Below are 15,200 nucleotides of genomic sequence, written 5' to 3'. Positions count from 1 at the left end.
CTTTCCAATTGAATAATTCTTTGAGGGTTGAAATATGAGCATTCAAATGCAATATCAATGTTATTTAACACCATTAATTCAATAGTGGCTTTGATCAATAATGACTTTCTTTCTTTACCTTAAAACAGAAAAGGCATAAAATGTTTATAATATTTTAAGAATCAATTTTTACATGTTTCCTAAATTTAATTGATGTCAGTTGAATCTCTTTTTGGGGGGCTTGTCTTGGTTTGATGTTTTATTTAAAGCATCCTCATTTCACGGAATGACCTCAGACGCACTTGCTTATTTGAAAATAGTTCCTCCGTTTTGCATGTCGGTGTGTTTTAATTTAATTACATTTATTGAATTCAAATTGTTTAATTTTATTTTTTATATATAAATACACACCTATATTACTGGAAGATTTTCTGGCTGTGTAACCTTAAATTAGTTCATCCTTTTTTATACCTTGTTCTTTTGTATTTTGTGGCTTTTGAACTATTCAGCTAAAATAAGTATCATGCATAATGCACAAGAGTTTACCCCATTCCTCCTGCTGATGGCTCAGTTTATTGTTCACTCCTCTTCAAGCTGATCAGTCATCGGTTCTCCTTAAGCTGCTCAGCCATTGGTCCTCTTCAAGCTGCTCAGTCATTGGTCCTCCTTAAGCTGCTCAGCCATTGGTCCTCTTCAAGCTGCTCAGTCATTGGTCCTCCTTAAGTTGCTCAGCTATTGGTCCTCTTCAGGCTGATCAGTCATTGGTCCTCCTTAAGCTGCTCAGCCATTGGTCCTCTTCAAGCTGCTTAGTCATTTGTCCTCCTTAAGCTGCTCAGCCATTGGTCCTCTTCAAGCTGCTCAGCCATTGGTCCTCTTCAAACTGCTCAGCCATTGGTCCTCCTTAAGCTGCTCAGCCATTGGTCCTCTTCAAGATGATCAGCCTCTAGTCCTGTTTTAAAGTCTTTATTCAAGAGGCAACATTTTAAAAGATTTTCATGTTGCGCACTCAAAAATATTAAGGAACAATTAAAACACAAATATCCAAAATAGGTTGTATATATATATACACATATATATATAAAATGTATTATTTAATTATTATTATTAATAATTATAAATAAAATAATAATGATAAATAAAATAAAAACACAAACATGCAAAATAGGCTGTATATATACAGCCTATTTTGCATATTTGTGTTTTATTTTATATATATATATAATCGATAAAAATGTATTATTAAAATAGTTGGCAACGCATTTCAGTATCGATTCGTTGTGTCATGTGATTATTACCTAGAAAAACATAAACACAAACTAAAGAGATGTTTCCACAGTCTGTCAACAGTATTGTTTCAGATATTTCTGCTGGCACGAAATATATAAATTATGCTTTACAGACAGACGAAAGACGTATAACACCGGATTAATATACCCAAAATGGACGGGAAAAGTCCACTTTAATTCATCAGGTTCTCCTGCTCTGCGCCTGAGTGGCAGCAGCGAGCTCTGGCCGTGACGTATCCCGGTGACGCAGGTTCGCCCTCCATCGCCAGAAAACACCATCTACAAACGAAGTCAGTCCTCACGATTTATGGAAATATGTAGTTAGCTCGCACAGTCCAGCACATTTAGACAACAGGAGCTCTTGTAGCCGGTAAGTGGACATTCTTAACACAAGGTCGATAAAGCTCGACGCTGGGATGTTGCTGCTTGCCAAGGAGCTAACGGTAGCCTAGCCAAGATGACTACCGTTATTTCCAGCTGCGGCCATGCTATTAATATTGGTGTGTTTCGGTACGCAGGCTGCTTGTAGAACCAGATATCAGTTCACATGCAGCAGACTGAACCTAACATGACTCGCTGTGCTCTTGACTGGCTCGATATTGAGCTCAATACCAAATATAAAAAGGTCGCGTTGGCAAATGGAAGGCTTGTTTGCTGAAGTGCGTTTCACATTCGACGAAGCAATCCAACAGTGAAAGTAAAAGCGGTGAAGGCCAACCCGGAAGAGACGAACACGAAACGTACTTCATTCTCCAGATTGTATGTGACGAGCTATCTGCTGTAGCTTACAGACAATGTAGCTACGATATTGTATCGATATATATGCCTGGTTTAAACTCCGTGATGCATATTTAGCCAGCAGACACTGTACATGTGTCTGAACTTTGATGAGAATATCTGTCTTAACGTCGCCATTTTTACCGCTAGCCTGCTGACGGTACTGCTAACATATCTCCCCCTCTTGCTCCATCAGCGCTGTTACATGGGAAGTTAACATGGGTGGCCATGATGATGAAGTTATGCCATACGTTGTGAACAAACAAAAACAAGACGAAGAGCTGAAGAACAAGCTGAATGACAGCAGCCTCTGGTGTGACCAGGAGTCCACTGGCAACAATGCCAAGTGGGTTAAAGAAGGCCAGAACCAGCTGCGGAAAGTAGCTGAGAACCACCAGGACCAGGACCACAACTGCAACATCAGTCAGAATGGGAACACGGATGACTTCCCTCACCAGAACACCACTCAGGAAGAACAGGGGAACGAGGAGCAGACCAAGTCTCCCAAGATAGCAATGACCCCTGGTCTCAGTCAGGAGGAGTCCAAGAACATGCTTAACCAGCCGCTGCTCATCGACACTCTGGAGTCTACAGAAGAGAAAGATAAAGAGACAGAAGAAGATGCTAAAGAGAAGGATAAGACATCAGAAGAAGATGAAGAAACACCGGGTGACGTCAGAGAAGAGATGGCGACAGAAGAATCGATTGATGTTGAGTCTCAGCAGGAGGGCGGTGTCGTTGGGAGAAATGCCTGCCTCCTGTTCTCCAACATGAACGGGACTCCAAATGATGAGGAATCCAGCTGGCCTGCACTGTCTCAGGACAACCCGGCCGACAGCGCTCCAAATGGCAACAAAGGTATATGGAAGTACATGGAGATGCTGTCCAGGTCACACATTCATGCCGTAATGCCACAGTTGACATGCTGGATTGAGCAGTTGAGTCTCAGAGCCTGCACACGCGACAGGATGCACGCAAACAACACACTATAATGTAGTTGTAATTTAGTGTTTATTATAAATGTAAACTTTTTTGGTGAGACACCCATAAGTGGAGGCTTGTGAATAAACAGGCAATAGTGAATGATAAGTAGTTATAATTCCTAACTACATTAGAGTGCTACAAACCAGTTATTACATGTTTGTATGCTGCATATAAATGATGAAAAGGTGAGACTACAAGTGAAGGGGGACCGATAAAAGCAGGCACTTGTTGTGAAAGGGTTTTGTGCCTGAATTGCACCCTTTTCTTTCGTTAAAATGTTTTTATTCACAAATAGCCAACAGCTCTCTATTTCACTAAAACACTATTCAGACAAATGAAGGATACATCTGGAATTATCGTAATTTGTGCAGTAGAGTGAAATCCATGCATTAGAGACCATTTTAATGCTCTTTTTTTTTGGTGAAGTTGGTGATTTCTGGTCAAACATTTTTATTTGGGATGACAGCGCCCTTTTTTTTTATCAGTATATGTATTCATCAATATTATAGTAGTAACATAGTAATCTAATCTCATCAGAATTATATTGTATTATTCAATAATCAAGCAATACAAGCCGGTTGCTGTGGTTATGGTTAAGTTTGTAAAGAAGATTACATTCCAGTTTGTCTAATTGTCAGACACCATACTTTACTACTTTTAACATTTTAAATTGAACAGAACCTTTCCTTGTCATGTTTCTTGTCTTTTTCAACCAGAAATTATAAACAATGTCTATTTCTCCTTTGCTCCCTGCCCTTCAGAGTCCTTTTGGGATTCCAGTGCCTTTGAGACCGACACAGACCTGCCTTCAGGATGGATGAGGGTTCGAGATACATCAGGCACATACTACTGGCACATCCCCACCGGCACCACCCAGTGGGAGCCTCCTTCACCCATGGGCAAAGCTGGCGACTCCATGATGTCCTCGAGTATGTCCCTGGAGACTACGCCCTGTGAGGAGACTGAGGTGAGGTCGAATGCACGTTCGCTCGGATGGAGGCAAACACCATGCGAGTCTACAGACACTAATATTTCCTGTTAAATTTGCCAGGAATCCTGGACTCACCTTTCCAGCACAGATGAAGGAGTCGGGGAAGGAGAACTGTGGAATGTAAGTTGTGGCATGAATGTAATTTGGTGTACTCGGTGTGCGTAAAAAAATTCCATTGTCGACTATTTCTTCTTGTCCGTGTCTACAGGAGGAGGCTGAGGTTACATCTGATCAAAGTCTGAAGGAGTTTGAAGGGGCAACTCTACGCTATGCGTCCATAAACCTGAAGTATGTGCTGAGAAAGCTTTTTGATGGCTTAATAGTTTGTGTATTATCACCTGATCTTACTCTCTTTCTGTTACTTATACTTATCTTTCTCTCTCTCTCGTTGTAGTTACAATTGCCCCCAGTCCGAGGAAGAGGAGAAGCTCGCTCCACTCGGCACAGATTTGGAAACTACGGTAATTAATTGTTGAAAGAGTGGTAATAAGCAGCATCAACTCATAGAGCACAACACCACCTCTTTCCACCCAGTCCTACCTTACTTGTTCCTCACCTTCCCTGTGCTGTCTTGTTTTGTGCTAACGTGCTTCATATTTGTGTTGTCAGTGTTTTGCAGTGCGTTCCCTCGGCTGGGTAGAGATGTCCGAGGAGGACATGGTACCTGGCAAGAGCAGTGTGGCGGTCAACAACTGCATCAGGCAGCTTTCTTATCACAAACACAACCTTCATGACACTGCCGGTATCTGGGGAGAGGTGAGGGGATTTAACAGAGTTTCACAGACGACGACAATTCCTGTAATGTCTGATGTAGATGCATTTGAAAACGCTGTCTACACACAACAGCCTTGTATTTGGCGGTTATTGCGAAACAAAGTGAGTGATTGACATTTGGAAAATGGGAATATAGTTCCAGGTATTTTTAGGTAAGGAAAAGTTTTCATGGAATAATGAATATTTGAATTGAAGCAAAATACTTTCGAATTGTAAAAGTTGAACCATATACTAATGCATTAAGAATTATGTTAACTTAACAGCAGCCTAGTTAGTTTAAATGTTTTTCAGGCAGGCTGCTCATCCTGAGTGTGTGTGTGTGTGTGTGTGTGTGTGTGTGTGTGTGTGTGTGTGTGTGTGTGTGTGTGTGTGTGTGTGTGTGTGTGTGTGTGTGTGTGTGTGTGTGTGTGTGTGTGTGTGTGTGTGTGTGTGTGTGTGTGTGTGTGTGTGTGTGTGTGTGTGTGTGTGTGTGTGTGTGTGTGTGTTACAGGGTAAGGATATGCTGATGGTCCTGGAGAAGGACACCATGAACTTGATCGACCCGCTGGGTCAGACTCTGCTCCATGCTCAGCCCATTGGCAGCATCCGTGTTTGGGGTGTTGGCCGAGACAACGGCAGGTCAGAATCCACCAAACAAGATCACAATTGACAACACAGGCTTCAAAAAGGCTTCATTTGATCACATGCCACTTCTATTTCATATGCGATTGTCATTTTGTTAATAATTATACATTTTCTAATTTGGTATGGAGGAGAAAAGAAAGTTTTCCTTACATTTTCAGTTTGTGCTTCGTGAAAATATGTCCAGTGTGCTCACTTAAATCTGGGGGGGAAAGCACATCTAACTTTTGAGTGTTCTGTCAGTCTACTTTTTAATTACATTTTTTAGATAATGTAGTCCTGTACTCATGATTCATTGTGGCTCTGAGGCTTGACATTCCTCAAGAAATCTGTTCCAATTACAATCTCATTGTACTCTTGCATAGACTGTTTGTGTTCTTGCACACTGCTGCCCTCTGCTGCCCTCTGCTGCATTGTGAGGAGCATTGTAAACAAAGACAACTCGGACTGTTTCTGCCTCTTCTTGTCTCACTTCCCTCTAACAATGGTGTTTTTCTTTCATGCTGCATTTTCCACCATAAACAGGGAAAGGTACACATTAACGATTACTATCTTCTGAAAGCTGGACACATTTCTATATATTTGTGTGCTTAGTTCAAGCTGGCTCAAAGATGATGTTGTATTAACGATTCAAAATGTAAATGTGACCTTTTCCATTTGATTTCATCTGCAGGGATTTTGCTTATGTGGCTCGAGACAACCTGACTCAAGTTCTGAAGTGTCATGTTTTCCGCTGTGACTCGCCTGCCAAGAACATCGCCACCAGCCTCCATGAGATGTGCTCAAAGGTCAGCCACCATTGGAATGAATTTTGGTTCATTATGAATTCAATGCCGTATCTTGCCTTATAATGAACCATGTGTTCCTGACTTGCCGTTCACAAATTTACAATTTCGATCCCTTAATTTGACTTAAGATAATGATGGAGAGAAAGGCGACCAAGCCAGGGGTGAGCAGGCTCAGCTCTGACCTGAGTAACCCTGTGATCATCCCTATTGAAGGTAAAGCAAAGTACCGTGTGCGTGTGCGTGTGCGTGTGTCACTTAATTTTTACTCCTTTTTTTGACAGAGTTTCCTGCTCCAAAAAATGAACTCTTCTACCAGTTCCATGTTTATTATCTTGGCTGTGAGGCTGTGGCTAAGCCAGTTGGTAAGAAAACACCGTTAAATATATAGTGACTTATGTCATCGTTTAAGATGGCTGTGTCAGTATATTCTTTCTGTTTGTGTCCTGATCACAACTATGATTTGTGATGTGCTTTTGTTTATTTCTGTTTCCCAGGGATGGATATAATCAACGACACGCTTGAGGCAGCCATTAAGGGCAAAGATACAAGTCACTGGACTCCGGTCTCAGTGAATATTGCTCCAGCCACCCTCACAATAATTTCAAAACAGGTAACCGACTACATTCTGAACATGAATGACAGGAACTCCGAGAGGATTGATGGGATTTTATAGGGATGTAAACGATATGATTCAGTGTACTATATTCTAGTATTACTGTTGACTTTACCAGTTCTGACATAACTTTAAATCTCACAAATCCTGTGAGTGGATCCTCTCTGATTGACCTTTTCCACTTAGTTTTTCTTCTGTTGGGAACGTTGTATACTTCCGACAGTTAGAGATTGCCGTTCACAAATTTACAATTTCCGATCCCTTAATTTGACTTAAGATAATGATGGAGAGAAAGGCCACCAAGCCAGGGGTGAGCAGGCTCAGCTCTGACCTGAGTAACCCTGTGATCATCCCTATTGAAGGTAAAGCAAAGTACCGGTGCGTTAATGGCGTGTGTCATAATTTTACTCCTTTTTGACAGAGCCTTGCTCCAAAAAATGAACTCTTCTACCAGTTCCATGTTTATTATCTTGGCTGTGAGGCTGTGGCTAAGCCAGTTGGTAAGAAAACACCGTTAAATATATAGTGACTTATGTCATCGTTTAAGATGGCTGTGTCGGTATATTTTTTCTGTTTGTGTCCTGATCACAACTATGATTTGTGATGTGCTTTTGTTTATTTCTGTTTCCCAGGGATGGATATAATCAACGACACGCTTGAGGCAGCCATTAAGGGCAAAGATACAAGTCACTGGACTCCGGTCTCAGTGAATATTGCTCCAGCCACCCTCACAATAATTTCAAAACAGGTAACCGACTACATTCTGAACATGAATGACAGGAACTCCGAGAGGATTGATGTGCTTTTATAGGGATGTAAACGATATGTTTCAGTGTACTATATTCTAGTATTACTGTTGACTTTACCAGTTCTGACATAACTTTAAATCTCACAAATCCTGTGAGTGGATCCTCTGTGATTGACCTTTTCCACTTAGTTTTTCTTCTGTTGGGAACGTTGTATACTTCCGACAGTTAGAGATTGGTTAAACATGTCTTACATGTTTTACATTTTTTGCATTATTTACTCCACCAGTATAAACGTCTCTTAACCCTTAGAAGGTCATTTGACCCAAATCAATATTACACCCCTCCCCTAGGATTAATTTGACCCCATTCAATGTTTAATGTCGGTGTTCTTTCGGTAGTCAACAAACAAACATAAAGTGCCTCACACTTAAACTTGGAAAACAATATTAATTCTAATAATTTTCTGGAGGTTTTAATTGCTGGCGTCAAATTGAACCCAAAGGGTAAAATATGTTAGTAAATATAAAGGTAACAGGAGGGTGAAACATTGAATCGGGTCAAAATGACCCAAAGGCGGGGGGAGGGTGTAATATTGATTCGGGTCAAAATGACCCTAAGGCAACACAAGGGTTAAGTCAACCTTGGCATGGAACATGTCAAACTGTGAAAATGCTAAACATATAGCACCGTAAGTGTTAAAAGTAAATGTTATTAATTCTTTTACCGTCATGTCCATTTCTAACCCCAGAGCGAGGAGGTGCTGTCCGAGTGCAGGGTGCGTTTCCTGTCCTTCATGGGCGTGGGAAGGAACGTCCACGCGTTTGCTTTCATCATGTCAGAGGGGCCCCAAGAGTACACCTGCCACATGTTCTGGTGTGAGCCCAACGCAGCGAGCCTGAGCGAGGCTGTGCAGGCTGCCTGCATGGTGAGTGAGACCATACAGGTGGAGAGATGAGAGGGATGTAAATGACCTTAAAGCTATTTCTGAACAAGCGAAGACGTCCGTTTAGTCTTGTGTCTGTGATACGCCATTTACTCCGCTTGTGGTTTGTTTTCATAGCTTCGTTACCAGAAATGTTTGGATGCACGTCCGCCCAGCCTGACCTCCTGCCTGCCCACTCCTCCTGCTGACTCTGTGGCTCGACGGGTCAAGAAGGGCGTGCAGAGTCTTCTGGGCAGCTTCATGAGCTACAGGTCAGGCCCGCAATCTCCTTGAGTTGGTGTGAAGATGGTCCACAGTCCATGAAACACAAGGTCCATCACCACAGCCACCATCTCAATGTCACCCCCCCCTCCCCCCCCCCACCGTTTCACTTGTCTCGTCACTAATCTGGTGTGTGGAATAGTTTGTGAGGAAAACAGCTGTGTGAAAAGATTGCATTTATTCCCCTTTTTGGCTTTTACTTCATACACTTCATTTTTAACTCCCATCTCTAAACGGATGAAAACCCTGGCCTCCAATTTTTTTTAATTTAGTTTTTCTTTGCTAGGATTCTTTCTGTGAGTTAACTATTTTTGTGTTTTAACAGAAACAATGCTATGAATGTTGGATATGGATGTAAAATATATTTACATGCAGAAGCTAGAATTTGCTTGAAAAAGAGCTTGCTAGATTCTCTCTGAGAAATGGTCTCGTTCCCGTTTCCTCCTCGGTGCAATGATCATTTCCAACGCTCCTCCCTTTCTTCCTTTTTAAACAAGGTACTGCGACACAGTCGCTGTCAAGAATCCTCGTCTAGATTATCTCTCCCCTTCACCACCTTCGGTTGTAACGCAACACAAGCGGCGTCGCGGTGGCGTGCCACGTGGTTCTATGGCCCCTCCCCCAATGTGTTTTAGTCTTCCAAAGAGCTTCGCGGTCATCTGTCACGTCGGGAGCCACCGGGGTTTGCACACCCACAACGACTGAATCGTACTGTAGAAACTCGCCACGCGCTGCATGTTTTGATAGCTCCGAGTTCTTGCTGCTCGCAGCAGTGTAGTGCTGAGGACCCATCGATGTACCCTGTAAATGCTTTCTCTGTGTTTCCGTACGGTAAGAGGAGGCTGGAGTCGTGTTGTTCCGTGTTGCATAGGCATGTCACTCTAGTTGGTGTCGGTGTTTATCATAAGCTAGCAGTAGAACGTTAGACCTCCTGTTAGTTCCTTCAGACTGAAACGATGAGAGCAGGTTAATGTTTGTATTTACAGTTTGTGTATAAGGGACACTTAGAGATGGTTTCTCGAGTGCTTTACATTTTTGCGTTTTCCTTGGCCACATTTTGACATGTGTGGGCCCTGGCCACTCCAGTTAATCTCTTTTTTTTGTTATTGTTTCCACACATTACAATGTACACAAATAAGATGATATTCACGTTAGTTTGTTAGATTTACTTTTTTATGAAGAAAACACTAATTAGCCAAGTTGTATTTTATCTTTGTGTCTGTCGGTGATAAATACTGTATGTAGCGCAATAGTAACAGTCATCTCTTAGGTTGAAGATGCAGTTTGTAAGATTCTGTGGTGATGTTGACCTCTGCGGGGCATTTGTTTGGCCACGTTGGGACGTTGGTAGCTTACTAGATCTCCTCAGGCGAACTGATTAACACTCCATAAGAGATACAAAATCAGACAAACCCACATCATTCAATTAAATTAAAACAAATATTGTGAAAATGAATGTGTGGCAAATACAACTTTGTATTTAAAAGACACAACGGCATCTATGAAACTGGTGTCTTTATGGATAACACTGATGGTAAGAAGTGAGACTTTGTGTTGCTGTCGCGTAATGAGACATCTACGGTCTAAAATTAAAGCCATTTTAGATCGTTTTGATTAAGTCTCATGAACTCCTCCCAGCGTTGAAGAAACACTTATTTTTATATTTAAATTTGAAATCAGACGGTTCCTACAAAAGTGTAGGAACCGTCTGATTTCAACTTTTAAATATAAAAATAAGAGTTTTTTTCTTTTTTTCAACGCTGGGAGGAGTTCATGAGACTAAATCAAAATGATCTAAAATGGCTTTAAAAAGAAATTAGCCACGTAAAATATATTCCATGTTTGGAAATGAATCCTATCGTGAAGAAGTGAGACACGGTTCTTTGAGACGGGTTCCCGGCTCTAAAGCCGTCGTGCGGGCTGCACGGTTGACCTTATTGTTGGACCTGGTCAACCAATTTTAAAAGCAAGACGATGCTTTATGATAACTAGCCTTTCTTATAAAACATATTTCTCTCATAGATTCCTAAAAATGTTTTAAACATTTTAGAAGTTATCACTAACACTAAAACTCTTACCAACTGCTTCCTTATGTGTGTAAGATATAACACTAATGAGAATTAGTCTACATTGACTCGTATTACTGCCATGTCATGTGTCACTTGGAGTTATATTAGCTTTTTATGTGCGAGCTGTGTCCAGTCAGTGGCAACATTAAAGCCAGATGAGTTCAAGAACATTAGCAGATTAATTTATTTCTGTTCATGTAAATTAGGTGTATAAAATGTATGTATATAAAAGTCACTGCACAATAAATGTGAACATATCATACCTGTTTAACTTGTGGTCTTTTAATATCGTGGCAGATTTTTGGGGGGGGTTGTGTGAAGCCAAGTGTGTCTGAATAGATGAGTTTGCATAGAAAGGAGGGATGGATACTCTGGCCTGAAGACGTCTCCTTTGGTTTCTAGTTGTGGATTTCTTTCTTTCCATTTTGTATTCATGGCTTTATCTGTCATTTTCAGCTTTTCCATTAAAATGTAAAGAAGCCACACACAACCTGTCTGGCTCTTTTGCATACGCGTTAAACCCGCTGACACTGGTTGTACATGTGTATTGGCAGACCAGCCTTGCAGAGAATAACAAAAAGGAGAAAGGGAAAAAAACAAAACAATGTTCACGTCCTATCAGCACTGCTGCCCCCACCTGGTGAGTTCAAAAGAATGGGTGGGGCGGGTTATTGTTTCCCTAAGAGATTGCTTTTGGAGATGAAAGGTGCACATCAAGTGGAATCCACAGTGGCGGCACACTGGTTATAATGTGCTTCACCATCGCTGCACAAATATCAGGACTGCCCTGCCGGCAGATCAAGGCTGAGGCGCCATGGCTTCCTTTTGAAGAGCGAGACTCGGACCTCTGCTATTTCACTTATTGACTGAGGTGAAACATCGAAGTCCTCTGCCATAGTCTGTCCTGTTGCATCATTTTTCTTTCTTTCTTTGGTTTATTTGATAAGGGACAGTGCACATTAATAAAACCATTTCTGTAAATGTGCCAGTTAGCCAAGAGGTTATTTTTCCATCTGTAGTCTTGAGAGGCAGATGTCATAAAACCAACCTAAAAACATAAGATTACACATACAATGTTTGTACAATTTTTACGCGTTCCAATGGGTGTTAATCTTATCAGCGGTGCATTTTAATACCAAAGTTACTGCTTCACTGCAAATAAAGCTCAGCACACGGGTCGATGGGCTCGCGTTTACACTCGGTGGTCAGTTTATTAGGTACACATCACGAAGCAATACAGTCCAGCAATAACCTTTATGGAAGTTATTGTGTCTTGGTATTATTTCGTGTAACATTTAAATCCATTTTTCAGACATTAAATTGTCTGGGAAGACGTGAGAAATAAAAAGTCGGTTCTCGACTGCGGAATCAATACCGTCATAATGCACCATAATCTATATTTCTCCAATCCAATTGTATTTGTGGGATTTTTCTTTTCCACTTTGGTGAGATGCCCTCAGAAGCCTTCCTGTGTGTGAAGCCATGTTCGGGACAAAGCTTTAGGGATGACGAACACTCCAGACTTACATTTCAGTGGCAGTGCACCGTATGCCAAGCCCCTAACCCAAGATGGTAAACATGGTAGACATTTGACCTGCTAAACAACATCGTCATTGAGTGCACTTAGTTCAGAACAGCCTCAGTTTACTACTAGCATGGCTGTAGATTCTTAATATAAACATATATGATACTAATTCCTGAGATGGACTGGCGACCTGTCCAGGGTGTCCCCTGCCTTCGCCCTGTCAGCTGGGATCGGCTCCAGCGCCCCGTGACCCTAATGAGGATGAAGCGGTCTTGATGATGGATGGATTATACTAATTATAAGTAAGTTTAGAGTATGTAGTGTGTTTACACTGGAAACGTCCTAATGTTTGAGGCTGTTGTTGATGGGAATTATTATCCCACAATGCAACAAATGAAGAGGAGCTAATCATTGGTGGAAAACCTTCAAACTAATTGTTGATGGTGCTTAAAGAAAATACACTTTGGAGGAATTTTTGGAAAACACAGTCTATCCTAGAAAACCGTTGAGTCGGTGTATTTCTTATACGCCAACTGCAAACTCATTATACTATGAAATGAAGTGCAATTGGGACTCAGGTTGACACTAGTTTGAATTAAATTATGCAATGTGCGTCTTGCTGTTGTGCTTTGTTACCGCTGTTTCAGAAAAGTCTGCATATATTTTGTCGTCCACAATTATATCAACAGGACGAGACAAAAGGATGCAACCGAAACTGAAGATCACAACCATGATGGAAGGTCGAACGTATTGCAGGTCTGGTCTGAATGTATTAGTAGGTGAACCTGCAACTCGGTGTACTTTTAATGCTGTGCAATGTAATGCATTCTTTGACAACCCTCTGAATCCTAATACAAAAAATGTACAATAGTCTTTTGTGCATTGATGACGAATGTGTCGTGGTGGCATGTTTCCAGCCACCCTTCCCCTGAATCTCTTTGTCCGCTCTGTATCCGGATGCTTGTTATTGTTGCGCAATGTGTCTCTGTATCTCTGAAACTTGATTTATTCACTCCGTTTTTGCCGGTTGTCAATCACGATTTACATAGGTCGGCCCAACGAGAAACTAATCACAATTATAATTATTCCTTTCGCCTAATTATGCTTATGGCGTTTGTTTAATGGAGATTTATTTTGAGTAATGAATGTGTAGCCTTGTGGAACATTACTTTTCCTCTCGGTGAGGAGGAGAGGAGTCGCGCTTCCTCTGCTGGGCTCTTCAATCAAATCACCAATCTCAGGCTAGATAATAGAGCTCCGTCTTCAACCTGGGATCAAAGTCTCAGAGAGATGATCGGAATCCCTGAAGGCCGCAGGCTTTTCTGACTGATTCAGATTGCAAGAATACATCTTTGAACAAGAATCTCATATCCTCTGCAGCCTCGACTTCGACACAGCTTACACGTGACTATTTTTGCTGCTTTTTTGTGTTTGTTTTGCCCACTTCTGCAGAGATCTATGCTTCTTGGTAATCAGAGACGACGCCGCCGAGTGCCGAACTGTAGTCAGGACCACAGCAAATCAAACACGGCCCCAGGACACGTGTGAAGGCACGGAGGCGGAACAGCAACAAAGAAAAAACTATAGGAGAGGATAACAATTTTTTATGCGATCACTACAGGGAGTTTCATAAAAATAATGAGTACTGCTTCCGCAGTCCTATAAAAAGCCAGAATAATATGAGATACTTAAAACAACATGGAGTGACGCGAGGTGTTAGGAGGATAAACGACAAGACACAAATGTTGGTACAATCTCTGTCAGCGCCCTGAGCCGTTCATTTGGGGATTAAGTGGTCTAATCTTAAAATGTTCAGCAATTCATTCGCTCCCAAATATCACGGTGATTGCTTTGCCAGTGGGAGCAGACAGCTGCCCACCGGTGTCTGGATAATCATCTCTCCAGTGGTCCTCCAGCGATTCCTGCAGCTCCGGGGCAGTTAAGTAGCAGCTCAGTGCACACGGCACAATGAGAGGAAGCCCCGTCTCCACTGACTGCTGTCCTGGAGCATGCAGCATGTGGTGATGCTCGGCCATGTGACCCTAAACATGCACACGACCCCAAACATGTCATCATCTTGTGTTTTAACCCTCCTGTCGCCTTCGGGTCAATTTGACCCGATTCAATGTTTAATGTCGGTGTTCTTTCGGGAGTCAACAAACAAACATAAAGTACCTCACACTTAAACTTGAAAACAATATTAATTCTAATAGTTTCTGGAGATTTTATATCATATTGACCTCAAGGTAAAATATGTTAGTAAATATAAAGGTAACAGGAGGTTAAACATTGAATCGGGTCATATTGACCCGAAGGCGACAGGAGGGTGAAACATTGAATCGGGTCAAATTGACCCGAAGGCAACACAAGAATTCACTCAGAGCCGTGCACAGAAAGAACATCAGAGGTATTTATCTCCTTTGCTTGAGCGACAGTGTAATAATACTCAATATAGCATGTCAAAGTCCTGGATTAAAACACGTAATACATAAAAGTAGAGAACTGGGCTAGAATACAAGAGCTTTGTAAAAGAGGATATTAATATGATATTAACGATCCTATTTATTTAACTTTTTCACCCACTTGATTTTACTTGGCAAGTAAAAGAGTATAGTGTATATACATACAATTTATATAAGATGTATTTAAGATACAACTTGTTAGGGGTGAGTTGGTTCTTCAGTTACATTTGAGAAATTGTTCGTTGTAACAGTGTTGTTGGCAATGTTTTTTTTATATTAATTATTTAGGCACATGAATACATGATGAAAAAGAGCATACACATTGGTAAAAAATGATAAAACAATTCTGTCAAAGTACTGAACTTTTATCAGCAACAT

General features: G+C 41.4%; 1 protein-coding gene across 1 annotated transcript; it reads left to right on the top strand.

The window, feature by feature from the left end:
* Positions 1-1,516: 1,516 nt before the first annotated feature.
* On the top strand, positions 1,517-11,097 carry apbb1 (amyloid beta (A4) precursor protein-binding, family B, member 1 (Fe65)). The gene is made up of 14 exons (XM_056441523.1): positions 1,517-1,635; positions 2,239-2,900; positions 3,788-3,993; positions 4,078-4,137; positions 4,226-4,305; positions 4,412-4,478; positions 4,627-4,773; positions 5,282-5,409; positions 6,086-6,200; positions 6,329-6,413; positions 6,482-6,562; positions 6,695-6,810; positions 8,311-8,487; positions 8,623-11,097. The coding sequence occupies exons 2-14, from the start codon at positions 2,261-2,263 to the stop codon at positions 8,776-8,778; spliced, it is 2,058 nt and encodes a 685-aa protein (XP_056297498.1). The 5' UTR covers positions 1,517-1,635; positions 2,239-2,260; the 3' UTR covers positions 8,779-11,097.
* The last annotated feature ends 4,103 nt before the right edge of the window (positions 11,098-15,200 follow it).

This window comes from Pseudoliparis swirei, chromosome 20 (genome assembly GCF_029220125.1).
Source record: "Pseudoliparis swirei isolate HS2019 ecotype Mariana Trench chromosome 20, NWPU_hadal_v1, whole genome shotgun sequence".
NCBI classification, from domain to species: Eukaryota; Metazoa; Chordata; class Actinopteri; order Perciformes; family Liparidae; genus Pseudoliparis; species Pseudoliparis swirei.
The sequence above is the reverse complement of the archived record's forward strand: the minus strand, read 5'-3'. Positions and strand labels throughout refer to the sequence as shown.